We start from the raw sequence: 17,844 nt of genomic DNA, 5'->3' as shown, positions 1-17,844 counted from the left end.
ATGTGAAGGAAGGATTGTGTTTTTAAAAACAAACCAACCCCAGACAGCAAACAAGTCTGCGGTCCCCTGCACCCGTCTGACCCCCAAGAGCAGGTCATGGTGAAACCTGGACCTCACACCAGGCCCTGCCTGGAGATCCACAGAGGGGCTGGCCTTCAGCGCCTGCGTGGCTGGTGGGCCTGGACGCAGGGTTTCTGAGGAGCCCTGGGCAGGGCCTCATCCCGTGAACACTGCTGGCCAGAGTCCCCAGGGCTCCCCAGGACCTCAGCGTGCCTCCAGCGCTGTTCATGCTGGGCATTTCCACCATCCTGGTCTCCATGGGAACTCACGTGGTTTAGAGCTGCCCAGACGGGCAGACTGTGGAGCAAAAACGGGCTTGGGAGTTGGGCGACCCTGGGCTCCGACCCTGGCTCTGCTGCCTGTCAGCCTTGCGTCCTCTGACACAGCCACCCCTTTCTCAGAGTCTTGGTTTTCTTACCTGAGCCCTCTGGCTCGGGGTCACACACAGGCTGCAGTCCCCCAGCCGGTGGGCAGGCCCTTGCAGGCTTGGGCCTGAGGGGCTCGGGTCACAGGGTGTGGGGTGCAGGTTCCCTCATTGCTGTGCGGACCTTCCCGGGGCAGTTCACGCGATGGCTGACTTCATCGAGGGGTGGCTCCAAAACGGGTGAAGGAGGAGACAGATGATTTTTTCTTCCAGTTTTTTTTTATTGTAGTGAAGTATACAACCACATAAAATCTAGCATCTTCGCCATTTTCCCACGCAGGGTTCCGCAGCATCAGGTACATTCGCCTTCTGCGTGGCCTTTGCCACCGTCCACCCCCGGCCCCTGCACAGCAAGGGGGGCCCTGCCCGCGTTCCGGCCGCCATGTGGCGCCTTCCTGCTTCCCAGCCCCCCAGCCCCCGCACCTGCACTCGCTTGTCAAAGCCGCCCTGGCACGGAGAGCCTGGGAGCACGCCTGCAGCGGTCTGCTCAGCCCTCAGGGCCCGCAGCCGGACCCAGTCATCACGGAGGTCACTTCTCAGTCACACACCTCTCGTGGCTGCTTCCCTTTCCGGTCCTGTCCCTGCTCCCCACTGTGCCCTGTGTTCTCTGCGCCTCCCAAACACACCACTTGTCCCAGGGTCTGCACCCTGGGGAGCCCGACAAGACAGTGAGCGCCCCTCGGGAGCCCGGTGCCTGTTGAATAAACCACAGTGAGAGATCCTGGAGCCTGGGAGGGGCAGGTCGGGGGCCTGTGTGTTGGATATGAGTGTGATGCAGGAAGACTCGGAGGGGTGGGGGCGGCTGCCCGGAGCTTCAGTGGGGGGTCCATGAGGGCGAATCCCGCCAGCGTGGGGCCAGCCTGGCCTCCTCGTGGGTTTGTCCGGGAAGGCCTCCCAGCGGAGGGGAGGCAACGAGGGAGCAGTGGGTCTGGCGGCAGGTCAGAGGAGAAGAGGGTCTGGGGCACAGGGTTACGCATTGCTGCGGGAACCTGGTGGAAGCCAGGACACTCTCCCCTAAAAACAACGCTGGTGGCGACTGCATGCGTGCTGCCGGACGGAGGTCTGGATACGCTGGCTGGTGGCCTGTTCCTGTGACTGCTGGCATCGTCCCTAGAGCCCAGAGGGCCCTGGTCCTTTGTTGGGGTGGCGGCCCGAGTGGTCCTGCTGGACAGCAAGGGGCCGCAGAGGCACCAGAGGGCTGGGAACCGTGCCACCAGCAGGGGGCAGAGGGTTTGGCTGCACAGGCTCAGGGGGCCTGTGGTCGCGGGGAGGGTTCGAGAAGGGCAGTGGGCAGAGGAGCGGCGTGTTCAGTCACAGGTGTGCGCCCAGCGGGAGCAGTGGGCGTGCCCTGGGGCTGGAGGGCCCACCACGCCGCCGTGCTGCGTCAGGACGTCCTGGGGGGCAGGGGCCGCTCCATCATCTGCACACCGGCCCTGGGGGTGGCTGCTGGAGGCGCCACCTCTGGCCCCAGCCAGGCTTGGCCCTGCAGCCGGCACCGTGTGGCACGTCCTGGCCACTGCAGCATCGTGGCCTTCAGAGCACTGCTCCTGCCAGGTCACCCTCCGCCTCAGAGCCGCTCGAGGACTTGTCGGCTGGTTACAAACCAGGGCTCAGCCGGTGTCGTCTGAGCCACCGCTCACTTCAGCTGCAGTTTTCTTTTCCTTCCCGACTGGGTGTCCCCACTGCCCAGGCCCTTGCTCCTCAGAGGCCCCTGCCCCGCACCCCCCCAGGCCGTCCCTGCCTTGGGGCCCCTCCCAGCACCTCCCCATGACCTTGCCTCTCACACGCGGGAGTACTTTGGCCACTGCACTGCTTGTCGGCACTTCTCTAAGGGCAGGTGGCAGGTCCTCGTGGGGAAGGGGAGCGAGGCGCAGCGGCGGGGAGAACTGCGTGTGCGCCCTCCCACCACCTCCACTCGAGCTGTGAGAACCAGGCCGGCAGTCACCTCGCTCGTCCCAGGAGAGCCCCGGGGGCCTGCGCAGTGATGCGCCTCAGCATCTGCTGCCGGTGCTTCCGTCAGCACTTGTCCTCTGCACGTCCTGCTCTGTACACGCATGTCAGTGTGGTGTGTGGTGTGTGTATATATGTGTGTGTGTGGCGTGTGTGGTGTCGGTGGCCTGTGTATGTGTGTGGTGTGTACAATGGTGTGTGTGGTACTTGTGTGTGTGGTGTGCATGTCGTGTCTGCATCTTGGCATTGCAGGAGATGTCATCGTCCCCCTTCAGGAGGCCGTCCAGGCCCAAGGACGTGCATTCAGGGAGCTGGGCTTTAAAACTGGGTCTTCCCATCTCCAGACCCCCCATCCGAGGTAGCAGCACCAGGGCCGGTGTGGCCGGCTGTGAACACCCTCCAGGGAGCTCTTGGCCTGCTGCAGGGTCGGCAGGCGTTTTCCGTAAGGGGCTAGATGGCGGCTGTCTTAGGCTTCGTGGGTCATACGGACCCTGTCGTGAGCACCCCCGTGGTCCTGGACCGCGGCCGTGGGCAGTGCGGCGTGCAGCGGGTGCGGCTGCATTGCAGTGACACTTGGTTCAGGCCAGTGGGCACGGGGCTGTCAGCCTGAGGGCTGCAGAGTGCGGACCCTGGTTTGCTGGGAAGTGGGTAGGAAGTGGGTGGTTCACAAGGGGACCGAGGGCCCCTGAGGGGGCCTTCGCAGTGGCAGGCCTGTCCCTCGGGCCCCGCGATAGCTGCTCAGTCTGGACGTGGACCCGTGTCCCCATGTCCCCATCCTGAGCGAGCCGGCCTCTCCACCCGTCCCCCCCGCAGTACGTGGGAGCCCCGGTGGCCTACGTCCAGCAGATCTTCGTGAAGTCCTCGGTGTCTCCCTGGCACAGGGGCCTCCTGGCCGTGGACGTGTTCCGCTCCCCGCTGTCCCGGGCCTTCCAGCTGGTGGAGGAAGTCCGGAACCACGTGCTGAGAGACAGGTATCCGACGAGGGGCCTCGCCGCCCTCCCCCGGTCTGCACCAGAGGCATTGCAGTCGTCCAGATGGCCCCACAGGGCCAGCCAGCCCTGCACTGCTGAGCCTCCACGAGTGCCCCGTGGCCGCAGTTCCCCTGCACCTGTGCAGATGGCACAGCTGGCACCTGGTGTTAGACCAGAGAAGGGCCCCCTGGGCTGGCCTGGGATGAGCTGACAGAGGGCCGGTGGCCTTGTGTCTCAGGTGCTCCCTGTGGCGGAGGAGTTATGACAGATGGTGGCCATGCTGCCGAGAAGCAAGCCCTCCCTGGGGACACGCTTCCGAAGCCCCAGCTCAGGCGTCCCTGGAGCGGGCTGGCCTTGCAGGCTGCTGGCCAGGGTTAGTTAGCGAAGGCTTGAACAGACATGGTGGGTGGAGCGGAGCCCCTGATCACGTCAGCCCTTCTGCCCGTGGAATTGGTCTGGGCCTCTCATCGGGTGGGGCTGTGCATGCTCCCAGGCAGACTCTAGAGTGATCAGCCCCTGGGCCTGGGGCTCCAGGTGAACTTGGAAGGTCCAACAGCCATATGGATGCCCTGACCCCCAGGCTCTGGGGACGTGATGACACTGGCGACCTGTCCCTGCAGTGGGCTGCCCTTCATTGGCAGAGATAGTAGCAGCCGCGGGCTGTCTCCACACAGCTCGGGGACCAGGAGCCTGGAGGAGGTGTGCCTACAGGTGACCGACCTGCTGCCAGGCCTCAGGAAGCTCCGGAACCTGCTCCCTGAGCATGGCTGCCTGCTGCTGTCCCCGGCCAACTTCTGGCAGAACGACCGGGAGCACTTCCACGCTGACCCCGACATCATCAGGACCATCCACCAGCATGAGCCCAAGACCTTGCAGACCTCAGCCACGCTCAAAGGTACCCTCAGGGCTGGCATCCTGAGGGCCCATGAGGGTGCCTGTCGGTGGCCAAGCTCTCTCTGACGGGCGCTCTGGCAGATCAGGGGGTGACCCCTCGTTCCCGAGGGTGGCAGAGGGGAGGGGATGTTCGTGGCTGTTAGCACCTGCTGCCTTCTGCCCACAGACCTGCTGTTCGGTGTCCCCGGGAAGTACAGCGGGGTGGGCCTGTACACCCGGAAAAGGATGGCCTCCTACACCATCACCCTGGTCTTCCAGCGCTACCACGCCAAGTAAGGCCTGCAGGGTGGCGCTCTGGCCTGGGCTGTGGGTGACAGTCCCTGTTCTGCCTGGGGCACCCAGAGTGTTCCAGGGCCATGCAGTGTCCAGGCTTCCTGCTGAAGTGTCTATGTCCCTTAGACTGAAGGAGTGGGGTCCAGTGTAAGGGACAGAGGCAGGGCTGGCAAGTAGTGTCCTGGTGCTCCTGCTCATCTCTGGAGGGAAGGGCTCACCAGCTGCTTGCCGTTGACCCCCTGTGACCTCAGTCCTGCCTGGCAGAGTGTGACAGGGAGCTCCCAGCAAGGGTGGGGCTCTGAGGCGCCTTCTATGGGTTCTGCAGGGCCCTCGGCCGTCTGAGCGGCACGCTGGTTGGGCAGGGGCTGCCGACACCCTCTGCACAGAAGCCCTCTCCAGCCCGGGGAAGAGGCAGGCTTTGGGGGCCCCCTTCCTGGGATTGCCTGTGTCCCCTGGACCAAGAGGGTCAGCCCCTCCCCCCTCCCTGCTCCGCGACCAGGTTCCTGGGCAGCCTCCGGGCCCGCCTGATGCTCCTGCACCCCAGCCCCAACTGCAGCCTGCGGGCCGAGAGCCTGGTCCACGTGCACTTCAAGGAGGAGATCGGCGTCGCTGAGCTCATCCCCCTCGTGACCACCTACATCATCCTGTTCGCCTACATCTACTTCTCCACCCGTAGGTCGCAGCAAGGAGACTGGGCTTTTCTGGCTCCCCTGCCCCTGGGGGTGGCTCGGGCAGAGATGTAGAATGTGCCTGTGGTCACCAAGCTGGAGCTTTGTGCCCCAGGAGAGTCGAGGGCCCAGGGCTCCTCTGGCTTCTCAGGAAAAGAGCCTCCTGAGATGAGGGCTTCCAGGGACACTGTTCCTAAGGTCGGGAGGTGGGCAAGGCTGCCCTTTTCTCGGGTCACACCAGGGACCCTCCCTGCCTCCATCATCAGGCGCACCCTGCTCCTGGCAGCTCAGCTGGGGTCCCTGGGTGCCGGGTTGGGACGGCATAGCCCTGATGTGCCCCTCTGCTCTCCAGGCAAGATCGACATGGTCAAGTCCAAGTGGGGGCTGGCACTGGCCGCCGTGGTCACGGTGCTCAGCTCGCTGCTCATGTCTGTGGGGCTCTGCACGCTCTTCGGCCTGACGCCCACCCTCAATGGCGGGTAGGTCCTCAAACGGCTCCCCCAGGGCCACAGAGTGCACCCCAGCTGGGCGCATTGTTGCTCGGACATCTGACAAGAAGGGTGTTTGCTCCTTAAGTTACCTGGTTCGTGTTCATACATGTGCGTGGTATGTTAGTACATACACATGTGTGATGCACATGTGGTTTGTGTGTTTCTGCATGGGTGCATGTAGCTCTGCTTTGCGTGTGTGGATGTGGGTGTGCATGTTTCTCTTCATACACATGTGCATAGCATGCTGCATGATGGCTTAACCACAGGTGGCGTGAGAGAGAGAAGTGTGCATTTTTTCCTTTTTTACTATTAAAACATTTCAGTGCCTAATGTCATTTTAGTCTCAGCTTTTAAAAAGTCACAAGCACGCTCTATAAGCCATCCCCTTTCCTCAGTAACTTCCTTCCCTCGCCATTTCTCTCCGAGTCTGGGCTGCGAGCCTCGGGTCTGTCCTCCGGCCGCCTGTGCGTGTGACCAGTCGGTCCTGCCTCGGCCTGTGGGGCTGGTTGCAGAAACCGAGGCTTGGTGTTTCCTGTTACTCTCCTTGCTCGTGAAGGCCTGCTCCCTCTCCTGAACCTGTGGGTGCTCAGCACCCCTCCACCCGGCAGGGCCCTTTTCCCTGGGCGGCCGCCCCTGGCCACAGCCTTCTGTCCTGGCCGGCACTCACAGCGTGAGCGGTGGGCCCAGGGAGCCACCAGTCTTCATAGGACCACTCTCCAAGGCTAGCCTCTCCACAGAGGGGGGCAGGGCTGCAGGCTGCTCCCCACACTTGTTTAGTCCCCATGGCCCAGCCTGGAGTGCCGCTTGGGTTCAGCCATGGCTACCTCCTCTGGCCAGTAGAGGCTGGTGTGGGAAGGACAGGGAGAGGTGTGCTTGCAGCCCTCTGTCCACTGCGCTGGGGCTGGGGCTGGTTCTGGTCACCTGCCTGCAAGGTGAGCGCTGCATGGTCAGGGCCCTATGGGGGGTTGGTGCGGAGGGTGGGATTTCTGCCCTGTGCTTGTGAGGGTTGCTGGGCAGCCCCTACTGCAGGATGCAAACCCCACACCCCCCTGATCCCCCAGAGCCCAGACCTGCTGAGAGCTGGCTGTGTGTTTGGGACACTCAGCACTGCCCTCACCTTCTCCCCCACTCTGCCCCCAGTGAGATTTTTCCTTACCTCGTGGTGGTCATTGGGCTGGAGAATGTGCTGGTGCTCACCAAGTCCGTGGTCTCGACGCCTGTGGACCTTGAGGTGAAGCTGCGCATCGCCCAAGGTAACGCAGTGGGGGGTGGGGGTACTCCAGGATGGGGGGCTGTGCGGTGCTGCTTCCACCTGAGCAAACGGGAGTCGCAGACACCTCCCTTGCCCTGGCCCCCCCACTCCTGCCTGTGTACTGTGGGGTGGGCAACCAGGACCTGGCAGCTTGTTAGTGAGTGTCCCAAGGGGTCTTTGTCCTGGTTCCCGTGTCAGGAAAAAAGCCAGACTGCTGCGGGGCTCTTGTGTCTGGTGTCTCCTTGTCTGGGCTGGTGCCTTCCCTTCCCACCTCTGTGCCCCAGGGTAGCCGGGGGCCAGTCACTTCAGAGGTGCTGTCTCCACAGCTGTGGCCTTGGTGGCAGAAGCTGGGGACCTGGGTCCTGGGGAAGCTGGAGGAGAACCTGCACTTGGGGGTCTGAGTCCCAGCCCCCCCTTCCCACCTGTGTCTGTGGGAGCAGGGCTATGGTGGCTGTTCCATCTGCAGACCCCTGAGCTGCTGCAAGAGGCCTGGCTGTGCCAGGTGTGGCGTTCCTGGGAGACCTGGGAGGTGGCTCCTGCCCTGGTGCTCAGAGCCTTGCCTTTTGACCCACCCTGGGGAGGGGCTTGGGGAAGAGCAGAGCAGACAGCGTGTGGGGGCTGGGTATGTTGGGGCAGATAGTACTGTGTTTGCTCCCCCCAGCACCTGCTTCTCCCTCCTGGATGGTTCTGGCCACCCTGGGTTCCACGAGCACCTCCCTGAGCAGCTGTGTAGTGATGGCCACCCATGAAGGAGGGTCCAGGTGGCCCTCCTTCGTGCTGCCCCGGAAGGCTGGGTGCCAGCCCATGCCTCTGGCATCTGAGGACCACAGGGCTGTGTGCGGACACGGACCAGACAGTGATGGAGTGTGGGCCCCCGGCCCTGCTGTTCCCTGCAGGCCTCAGCTCTGAGAGCTGGTCCATCATGAAGAACATGGCCACGGAGCTGGGCATCATCCTCATTGGCTACTTCACACTCGTGCCTGCCATCCAGGTGAGGCCACAGGCCTGCCGCCGGGGTTCAGTGTGGGTGCCCCCTGCAACACGGCGCCTCACCTCTTTTTTTTTTTTTTTTTTTTTTTATTGATTATGCTGTTACAGTTGTTCTATTCCCCCTTTATTCCCCTCCACCCTACCCCCCCATCCCCACCATCACCCCCCCCCCTTTAGTTTATGACCATGTGTCTCAAGTCCTTTAGATTCTATATTTCCCATGCTATTCTTGCCCCCCCATCTATTTTCTATCTACTGTCTATGCTACTTATTTTCTGTACCTTCTCCCCCCCTTCTCCTCCTCCCACTCCCCTGTTGCTAACCCTCTTTGAGATCTTCATTTCTATGTTTCCACTCCTGATCTAGCTGTCCTTTTAGTTTGCTTTTGTTTTAGGTGTGGTTGTTAATAACTGTGAGTTTGTTGTCCTTTCACTGTTCATGTTTCTTTAACTTCTTTTTCTTAGATAAGTCCCTTTAACATTTCATATAATAAGGGCTTGGTGATGATGAACTCCTTGAATTTGATCTTATCTGAGAAGCACCTTATCTGTCCTTCCATTCTAAATGAAAGTTTTGCTGGATAGAGCAATCTTGGTTGTAGGTCTTTAGATTTCATGACTTGGAATACCTCTTTCCAGCCCCTTCTTGCCTGTAAGGTCTCTTTTGAGAAATCCGCTGACAGTCTGATGGGGACTCCTTTGTAGGTGACTGTCCCCTTAGCTCTTGCTGCTTCTAGGATTCTCTCCTTCATTTTAATCTTGGCTAATGTAATGGTGATGTGCCTTGGTGTGTTCCTTCTTGGGTCCAACTTCTTTGGGACTCTCTGAGCTTCCTGGATTTCCTGGAAGTCTATTTCCTTTGCCAAATTGGGGGAAATTCTCCTTTATTATTTGTTCAAATAAGTTTTCCACTGGTGGCTGTGCCTTTCCCCCTTCTGGTACCCCTATAATTCGGATGTTGGAGCGTTTAAAGATGTCCTGGAGGTTCCTAAGACTCTCCTCATTTCTTTGAATTCTTGCTTCTTGACTCTTTTCTGTTTGGCCATTATTTGCTTTCTTCTGGTCCACTCCATTGATTTGAGTCCCAGTTTCCTTTTCATTGCTATTGGTGTCCTGTGCAATTCCATTCATTTCAATTAGTTTCGCCTTCATATATTTATCTAATTTGTCGGTATAATCAACCAGTTCTGTGAGGATCCTGATCACCAATGTTTTAAACTGTGCGTCTGTGAGTTTTGCTATTTCTTCATCGCTTAGATCTATTGGCTCTGGGGCTCTGAGATCCTCCTGCACCATTCTTGGTCTGTTCGGACCCTTTAAATGTGAGAAGCGCGCCTTGGATTCCCAGGTCGCTGGGTTGTGACGCTACATGTGGGGGCGTGGCCCGAGCGGGGAAATGGCGACCCCCTCTGCCGCTTCTCACAGCTGGGTGCGGAGGAGGAGGAGCAGTGCCTTAGGTGGTTCACCTGGGCCGGTCCACTCAGAGTCGCTGGGTTATGACGCTGTATGTGGAGGTGGGGTCAGAGCAGGGAAATGGCGGTGCCCTCCACTGCCGCTTGCCGTGGGGACCTGCCGGCCAGGTCCAACCGCCCACTCCCTCGCCTGTCCACCCGCGCACAAATGCACGACCTCAGTCAACACGCAGCCCTGCTGTCTCCCCCGAGGTTGCTCGCCTGGTCGCTCGCTGGGTCGCTCACTAGGTCCGACCCTGCGCCTGGATTCCGCGGGCCTGAGTCTGTCTGGCCGAGTCCTCCTGTGCAACCCTGCTCCACCAGCCGCTGGTTTCGCCCCTTACCGGTCAGGCTGAAGAATTTGTTGTTAACGGACTTCCGAAAAGTTCAATTTTCCGTGTTCTGGCTGTGTTTTCTGTTGCTAATATTTAGTTTTCTCTAATCTTGGTTGTGTGAGAAGGCACGGCACATCCACCTATGCCTCCGTCTTGGCGGAAGTGGCACCTCACCTCTGAGGTGGGACCCCTTTGCGCCAATGCGGCGGCCAGTGTGCACAGGGCGCCCCCGGCAGGCCAGTTCGGGAGAAGTCCTCGGTGTGCCCTGGCTGGGTTGTAGGGTCATGCTCCCAGGCCGGTGGGCTCCATGTTTGACCTTGACCCCTTATTCTCCACCACTCAGCCACAGGGAAGGAGGGCACTCGGTGGGTGCTCAGTGGGCACACGAGGGCTGGTGGCTGACTGCAGTTTCAGTCAGGCCTGGTTACCCATTTCTTGGGCAGAACTCGGGGGGGGGCCTGAACCAGTCCCCTCTTGCCTTCCCTGACCCCCACCTGCAGGCCATAGGCACATGTCCTGCCCACGCCCGCAGGTGGGTCACCACCACTGCCCAGAGTGGCAGAGTGTCCTAGCTCAGCGGTGGGGCTGTGGACAGCGGTGGAGGAGTGGCGGGGAGGGAGGGACGCGTTCTGTCTGCCCCCCCCCCCCAGGACTGGCAGGCTCCTCTCCCAGGTGGCCCACAGGGCACCAGCAGCACAGGCGCGGTGCAGCCTGGGGACTCAAGCTGGCGTGGCCACATGTGCTAGATCCTTGTAGATTTGAGCAGAGACCTTGGTAATGAGCCAGAGGCCTCAAGCAAGAGTACAGGAGGAAAACTTAAATCTGAGAAAATTTCACCCTTGAACAGGGCCTGAGCAGTAGAGTGACCACCTTCACGCAGTCCTAGGACAGAATTAGGTCCTTCCGCCCTCGCGCACTCCCTCTCTCCTGCCCGGGGCCCAGCGCGCCAGCGCAGCTGCAGGCCAGGAAACATTCTGAGTGCTGATGGGGGCTCGGGCCTGGCCGTGGGCAGGTCCATGTCCGTGAGCCTGGCCAGAGGCTCCGTACAGGCTGGTGGCACTCAGAGCTCTCACACTTGCATCAGACTCTCCTCTGCGGAGGTCAGGGGGTTCAGGGAGAGCACCCACCCTTTAGCCGCATCCTGATTAAGATTTGAGAGGTCCTTGCTGCCCCCTGGTGGGCAGGGAGGAAGCTGCTGGCCCCGCCCCTCCGTGGCCACGCCCAGGTTCAGAACTGCCTGCTGCCCTGCTGATGCTGATGTTGAGGCACCTGCAGGCAGGGCAGGGACCGGCTTCTCTAAGGTGCTGCTGGCCTGGGAGGTCATGGTGTCCCTGTGTCTGTCCTGATTCCAGGAGTTCTGTCTTTTTGCCGTCGTGGGCCTGGTGTCTGACTTCTTCCTTCAGATGCTCTTTTTCACCACCGTCCTGTCCATCGACATCCGCCGGATGGAGGTAGGAGTGGGTCCGGCCCTGCCCCGCCCTCCGCCTCAGCCCTGGCAGCACACTCTCAGTGGTCTCTGGGCGAGTCGCAGAGACCTCGGCAGGGCCACCGCCCCTGCGGGTGGTGTCCAGACAACAGCCTTAGGCCCTGACCACTGTGCCCCAACAGCTGGCAGACCTGAACAAGCGGCTGCCCCCTGAAGCTTGCCTGCCCCCCACTAAGCCAGTGGGGCGTCCAGCACGCTTTGAGCGGCAGCTGGCTGCACGGCCGTCCACACCTCACACCATCACGCTGCAGCCGTCCTCCTTCCGAAACTTGCGGCTCCCCAAGAGGCTGCGTGTCGTCTACTTCCTGGCGCGCACCCGCCTGGCTCAGCGCCTCATAATGGTACCTGCAGCCCTGCCCCTCCAAGGGCTGGTGCTCACGGCCCTCTTGCATTTTGCACTTTGCCTTAGAGGTGGCGGGGGGATACCTTTCCAGCCCAGACTCCCAGGGGGAAGCCCGTCTCTGGGACAAGCAGCCCCGGGTCATCAGGTAGAGGGGTCAGTATCTCCCCTGAGTGACTCAGGCCCGGAACCTGCTGGACATGGTGCCCTGGCATGAACCAGCCGTGCTCCTGAGTCTGGGTTCATTGGCCACTAGTAGTGTGCAGGCATCGGGAAGTGCTGGGCCGGGTGGAGCGCAGGAGAAGCGGGGCTGGCTGTGGGCCCCCAGTGCCTTTCCCGGGCAGCTGAAGTGGTGAGGAGGGGCCAGGACACACGGGTGTTTCTGGAGCAGGTCGGGGGGCTGGGCCCGCTTACCATGCTGACCATGCGAACGGTAGCAGGTTTCCGGTCCCAGCCAAGATGGGGGTTGGGGGTGGGGAGGTGCTGGGGGTGGGGAGGTGCACGGTCCCACCAAAGGGCGTTTCTCCGTCTCTAGGTCGGGAGACCCAAGCCCTGTCCATGGGAAGGGAACTGGGTCCCTCCGGTGGCAGTTGACCCCAGGTGGTGCAGAGGATTTGAGGAGGCAGAGAGGGGACAGATTGGGGCTCAGGTCCTCTGTCTTCTTGCCTGGGGCCCCTGTGCTGCCACCTCTGGGCATGAGGGCCGAGTGTGTGGGGGTGGGGGTCGGGGCCACTCCTCCGTCCCAGAGGCCCCGCTAAGCCCCCGCCGTCCCACCGCAGGCCGGCACGGTTGTCTGGATCGGCATCCTAGTGTACACAGACCCAGCAGGGCTGCGCACCTACCTCGCCGCCCAGGTGACGGAGCAGAGCCCCCTGGGGGAGGGCACCCTGACCCCCATGCCTGTGCCTGGGGGTGTGCTGCCGGCCAGCCACCCGGACCCCGCCTTCTCCATCTTCCCACCGGACCCCCCTAAGTTCCCCGAGAACCACACGCTGCCAGGGGAGATGCCCGAGTCTGGGGCTCCAGCAGAGGGCGTCCATGACAGCCCTGTCCCAGAGGTCACCTGGGGGCCTGAGGACGAGGAACTTTGGAGGAAGTTGTCCTTCCGCCACTGGCCCACCCTGTTCAGCTACTACAACATCACCCTGGCCAAGAGGTTAGTGGAGCCCCGCGGGTTGCCACCCCCACCTGCCAGTGTCAGCCCACTGTCCCCAGAGCATTCCTTTGTCCCCTCGGGTGGGGAAGCCCCCAGTTGGACTCCCATGTGTCCTGGCCTGCACTGCAGTCATGGCTGTTTGGGTGCCAGTGCCCGTGACGGAGCAAGGTCGAGGTGCCAGAGCTGGCTGGGGGGACCTCCTGTGCTCCCCCACCCTTGGGGAGCTGCCCTCAGGGTGGTCTGGGAGTTGGGCAGTGTGAGCCGAGTCCCGTGCAGAGTGGGGAGGGGCACAGGACTGGGCAGCAGCAGGAGGGACTCTTCGGGGGCCTCCTGGCTGAGGCCGCCCACTGCCCGGTCCCAGGTACATCAGTCTGCTGCCCGTCATCCCAGTCACGCTCCACTTGAACCCAAGGGAGGCCCTGGAGGGGCGGCACCCTCAGGACAGCCAAAGTGCCTGGCCCCCGCCACAGCCCGCGCCTGGTGGGCTCTGGGAGGCGGGCCCCAAAGGGCCGGGCATGGCGCAGGCCCATGGAGACGTCACGCTGTACAAGTAAGGCCTGGGAGGGAGGGCGGCTGGCGGGGCAGGTCTGGGAGCACCTGGCCTGACCACATCCCTCTGCCCAGGGTGGCGGCGCTCGGCCTGGCCTCTGGCATTGTCCTCGTGTTGCTACTGCTCTGCCTCTACCGCGTGCTCTGCCCGCGCAACTATGGGCAGCCCGGTGGCGGGCCCGGCCGGCGGCGCCGCGGAGACCTGCCCTGTGATGACTACGGCTACACGCCGCCCGAGACGGAGATCGTGCCCCTGGTGCTGCGCGGGCACCTCATGGTGAGTTCAGCGGGGGCCAGGCCCGGGCCACACCCCCACCAGTGCCCGGGCCCATGGCTGTGCCCCGCCCCCACAGGACATCGAGTGTCTGGCCAGCGACGGCATGCTGCTGGTGAGCTGCTGCCTGGCGGGCCACGTGTGTGTGTGGGACGCGCAGACTGGGGACTGCCTCACGCGCATACCGCGCCCCAGGTAGGTGTCCACTCTAGTCACACACACCCCCGCCCCCTGTGCCCTGCTGTCCTCACCCCACCCTCCTGGCCCTCCCCCAGGCAGCGCCGGGACAGTGGTGGTGGCAGCGTGTTTGAGGTCCAAGAGAGCTGGGAGCGGCTGTCAGAAGGCGGTAAGAGCGGCCCAGAGGAGCCAGGGGACAGCGCTCCGCTGCGGCACCGTCCCCAGGGCCCTACACCGCCGTCCCTCTTCGGGGACCAGCCGGACCTCACCTGCTTGATTGACACCAACTTCTCTGTTGGGCCACGGCTCTCAGAACCCCCTGAGCCTGAGCCCCGGCACCGGGTGGGCTGCGGCCGAGCCCGGGACAACCCAGGCTATGATTTCAGCCGCCTGGTACAGCGAGTTTACCAGCAGGAGGGGCTCACCCCTGTCCACGCGCCAGTCCTGCGCCCACCCTCCCCCGGGCCCACACTGCCCCTGGCCCCTGAGGATGAGGGGGGCTGTCCTCCCGAGAAGAGCTCCCCGGCCCTCACGTGGGCCCCCAGTGCGGACGGCTCCATCTGGAGCCTGGAGCTGCAAGGCAGCCTCATTGTGCTGGGACGGAGCAGTGGACGCCTGGAGGTGTGCGGAGGGGCTGGAGGCGGGTGGGGGCCGTGGGCCGCCCCAGCTTGCGGGGGCTCACGGCCTCTTGGCTTGCAGGTGTGGGATGCCATCGAGGGCACGCTGCGCTGCAGCAGCGAGGAGGTGGCCTCGGGAATCACGGCCCTCGTCTTCCTGGACAAAAGGTGGGAGTGCCAGGCCGCCTGCCGCAGCCCCCACATCCCAGCCCTTCCTGGCCAGGCCCCACTCTGAGGTCTGAGTCCTAGCTCCCCTTTGCTGGTGACTTGAACACCCTTGGTGCCCAGCCCCACACCTGTGACTAGAGGGGGTCCACCTGGAAGAGAGGGCTGGTTAGCAGGTATGAAGCACTTAGGACCAGGCCTGGCACTGAGTTCTCAGGACACTTAGCCACTCACACAGGACCTTGGGGCTGGGGTTGGGTGAGTATACTGTTGTCCTCCTTTTACCTTTATGGAGTCAAAGTTCTCTATGTAGCCTGTTGATGCTGACCTGAGTTTCTTGGCTGCATTTTCAGTTACAGGAAAAAAATGTTTTCAGAAGCTTCTTGTTAAAAACTTTTCTTTCGCATTGACACTGGCCACTGCTCTCACCTCCCTCCCTGGCATACTCTGGCTGAAGGTGCTCCCAGGGCTCCGTCTGCACACTCGAGGGGCTCACTCGAGGGGGGCTCCCCGCTCTTGGCAGGCACACCCAGCTCTCAACCCTGACCATCCGGCACCATAGGAGCAGGAGCTGGAGCCTCTTGTTTTCTGGGGGTGGGAGAGGTACCTCTTGCTTCTTGCTCTTTTTCGGCTGCTGCCATGACCAGGCCTCTTGCATGGGCCTTGGCTGCTGAGGCCCCGCCCTCCAGCCTGGCCTAGTTCATTGGTTTCCCTGACTCTTGGAAATTCTTGCCTGCTTATTTTTTTAAGTTTCAGGGAAAGCCCACCTCTTGGCCCAGTGTTCAGAGTTCCGGGTGTCGTTTCGTCATCCTTCCCCTTCACCATGTCTGCCCCAGTTCTGCGGCAGGCCCACAAATTCAGGGGCAGAGGTTAGAGACACATTTTCTGCTGGAGTAAGATTCTGAATCCTTCTCACTGCCAGGCTTTAGGGCCACTGGGCAAATATCCCTGTGTCCTCCTATCAGCTTGGGCCTAGGCATTCCCAGGCAGTGAAGAAGATCCTGGTTTCTTTGTGGGACAGCAGATGGCGGGGCTGGTGCTTGTTTGAGCCGCTTTGGTGTGGTGGAGGCTGCAACCCCACCTTCGGGCATGTATGTCCCCCTCCTCAGAACTTTCCAGGCTGTGGAGGAGAACTCTCCACGTGCCTGTTTTTCACTTACAACCTTACGCGATACTCCCCCAGGTGCCGCTTCACCCACACTAACTCATTTCCTCCTCGTGACCACCCTATGAGGTGGTTTTGTTGTCCCCATTTCACAGATGAAGAAACTGAGGCAGAGGATCATGGAGTGGCAGCTGGGCCCCTCCAGCACCTCTTCCCCAGTGCCCGTGCCTCCCTGCTGGCTGCAGGCCCTGCTGTCTCCCTGTAGAGCCAAGCCTCTGGCGTGTGTGTGGGGCTGTCCCGTGGTGGGAGCTCTCTGGGTGAGCCACATGGCCACACTTCTCTTTCAGGATTGTGGCTGCCCGGCTCAACGGATCCCTCGATTTCTTCTCCTTGGAGACCCACACTGCCTTCAGCCCCCTGCAGTTCCGAGGTCAGAGGGGCTGGGCTCAGCAGGCTCCTGCACCCGGGGCCGGGGTGCCTCTCAGAGACCCCTCACTCAGCCCGTCGTCCCCAGGGCAGGGTAGCTCTGCCACATCCCCCACGTACAGCAGCAGTGACACGGTGTGCTGTCGCCTGACCCACACGGTGCCCTGCGCGCACCAGAAACCCATCACAGCCCTGAAGGCCGCTGCGGGGCGCCTGGTGACTGGGAGCCAGGACCACACATTGAGGGTGAGTGTCAGCCTGGCTCTCGGCCCTGGAGCAAACAGCACAGCGACGGGGTGGGGGCCAGAGGTCAGTCAGAGAGAGGCTGGTGGTGTCCTGGGTGAGCCGTGGAAGGGATGCCCTGGCCAGAGTGTGGTTTGGAAAAGTGGAGAACAGAACGTGACGCTCGTCGCTACCCCAGGTGTTCCGTCTGGAGGACTCGTGCTGCCTCTTCACCCTGCAGGGCCACTCGGGGGCCATCACAGCCGTGTACATGGACCAGGTGAGGGGGCTGCACGCGGGTGTGGGCCAGGCCACGGCCCTTGTTCCTGACTCCTGGGAAGCAGACCAAGGGCCCCCCAGGACACTAGGAGACTGCAGTAAAGGTTCCTGCCACCCTGCTCCTGACCTTGTCCCTCTAGGAACAGGTGGCAAGCACAAGGCCTGAGGGCCAACTCCACCTTGTTTTATCCAGCCCAGCACCTTGTTTCTACCCAGCAGCAGTGCCGAGCTGTCGCTTAACTGTTAAGGAGCAGTTATGTGTATATAGTCCTAAAATTACACTCAGCCCTTTGAAGGCAACTACGAGGCTGCCCTGGCCCTTGGTGAAAATGAGTTTGACACCCCTGCTCTAGACCATGGTGCTGGCCAGTGGAGGACAAGACGGGGCCATCTGCCTCTGGGACGTGCTGACTGGCAGCCGGGTCAGCCACATGTTTGCTCACCGTGGGGATGTCACCTCCCTCACCTGCACTGCCTCCTGCGTCATCAGCAGTGGCCTGGATGACCTCATCAGCATCTGGGACCGCAGCACAAGTATCAAGCTCTACTCAATTCAGCAGGTAGACAGGTGGGGGCCGCACGCTCGCCCTGCTTCAGGGAAGGGCTATGACGCTGAGCCTGTCATGTCCTTGCCTCTAGGACCTGGGCTGTGGCGCAAGCTTGGGCGTCATCTCGGACAACCTGCTGGTGACCGGTGGCCAAGGCTGTGTCTCCTTCTGGGACCTAAACTATGGGGACTTGTTACAGACAGTCTACTTGGGTAAGGAGAGTGAGGCCCAACCCGCCCGCCAGATCCTGGTGCTGGACAACGCCGCCATTGTCTGCAACTTCGGCAGCGAGCTCAGCCTGGTGTACGTGCCCTCTGTGCTGGAGAAGCTGGACTGAGGGCGGGCGGGGGCTCTGTGGAGCCAGCGCACTGGCCCGAGAGTGGGGGAGCAGCTCAGTCTTCAGGACCTCTGAACTGTCCTCCCTGAGGACTATAATATTAAACTTTTTTAAGAAACCACATCCACCAGGGACCTGGTGAGCCACTGCGTCTCCTCCACTAGAGGTCCCCGCCCTGTGCCTCCCCCTCCAGCACTCAGTTAGACCCTTCGCGGCTCCGCCACTCCAGGCAGGAGCCACAGAAGTGCATGGGACCAGCGACAGGGTTGGGGGAGGGCTCTTAACTATTTCAGAGATGTGGCAGCCAAGGGTGGCCCCAAGGTCACCTGCCCATGCTCACTGAAGATGCCATGTTTCAAGGCAGTTAGTGGGGTTCAGGCTCCTCCTCCGAGGCAGCAAGGGGCG

General features: G+C 61.9%; 1 protein-coding gene across 5 annotated transcripts in view; it reads left to right on the top strand.

Moving 5' to 3' along the window:
* Positions 1-17,562, top strand: part of SCAP (SREBF chaperone) — a 39,881-nt gene extending 22,319 nt beyond the window's left edge. For 2 of the 5 annotated variants that reach the window (XM_037130327.2, XM_053668995.1), the window contains 19 exons: positions 3,248-3,405; positions 4,047-4,300; positions 4,466-4,571; positions 5,072-5,244; positions 5,593-5,719; positions 6,872-6,984; positions 7,880-7,974; positions 11,111-11,209; positions 11,367-11,585; positions 12,364-12,740; positions 13,102-13,290; positions 13,365-13,566; positions 13,643-13,758; positions 13,839-14,361; positions 14,440-14,525; positions 15,975-16,299; positions 16,475-16,555; positions 16,908-17,114; positions 17,194-17,562. In XM_037130327.2, the coding sequence (XP_036986222.2) occupies positions 3,248-3,405; positions 4,047-4,300; positions 4,466-4,571; positions 5,072-5,244; positions 5,593-5,719; positions 6,872-6,984; positions 7,880-7,974; positions 11,111-11,209; positions 11,367-11,585; positions 12,364-12,740; positions 13,102-13,290; positions 13,365-13,566; positions 13,643-13,758; positions 13,839-14,361; positions 14,440-14,525; positions 15,975-16,299; positions 16,475-16,555; positions 16,908-17,114; positions 17,194-17,439 (3,696 nt within the window). In that variant the 3' untranslated portion in view covers positions 17,440-17,562. The remainder of the gene's footprint in view (positions 1-3,247; positions 3,406-4,046; positions 4,301-4,465; positions 4,572-5,071; positions 5,245-5,592; positions 5,720-6,871; positions 6,985-7,879; positions 7,975-11,110; positions 11,210-11,366; positions 11,586-12,363; positions 12,741-13,101; positions 13,291-13,364; positions 13,567-13,642; positions 13,759-13,838; positions 14,362-14,439; positions 14,526-15,974; positions 16,300-16,474; positions 16,556-16,907; positions 17,115-17,193) is intronic. The other 3 variants (XM_037130353.2, XM_037130345.2, XM_037130336.2) reach the window with 3 other exon arrangements.
* The last annotated feature ends 282 nt before the right edge of the window (positions 17,563-17,844 follow it).

The sequence above is a fragment of the Artibeus jamaicensis genome, unplaced genomic scaffold (assembly GCF_021234435.1).
Source record: "Artibeus jamaicensis isolate MK-2021 breed Jamaican fruit bat unplaced genomic scaffold, CSHL_Jam_final contig_519, whole genome shotgun sequence".
Lineage (NCBI taxonomy): Eukaryota > Metazoa > Chordata > Mammalia > Chiroptera > Phyllostomidae > Artibeus > Artibeus jamaicensis.
Note: the sequence above shows the minus strand (reverse complement) of the source record. Positions and strands in the feature narration are given on the sequence as shown.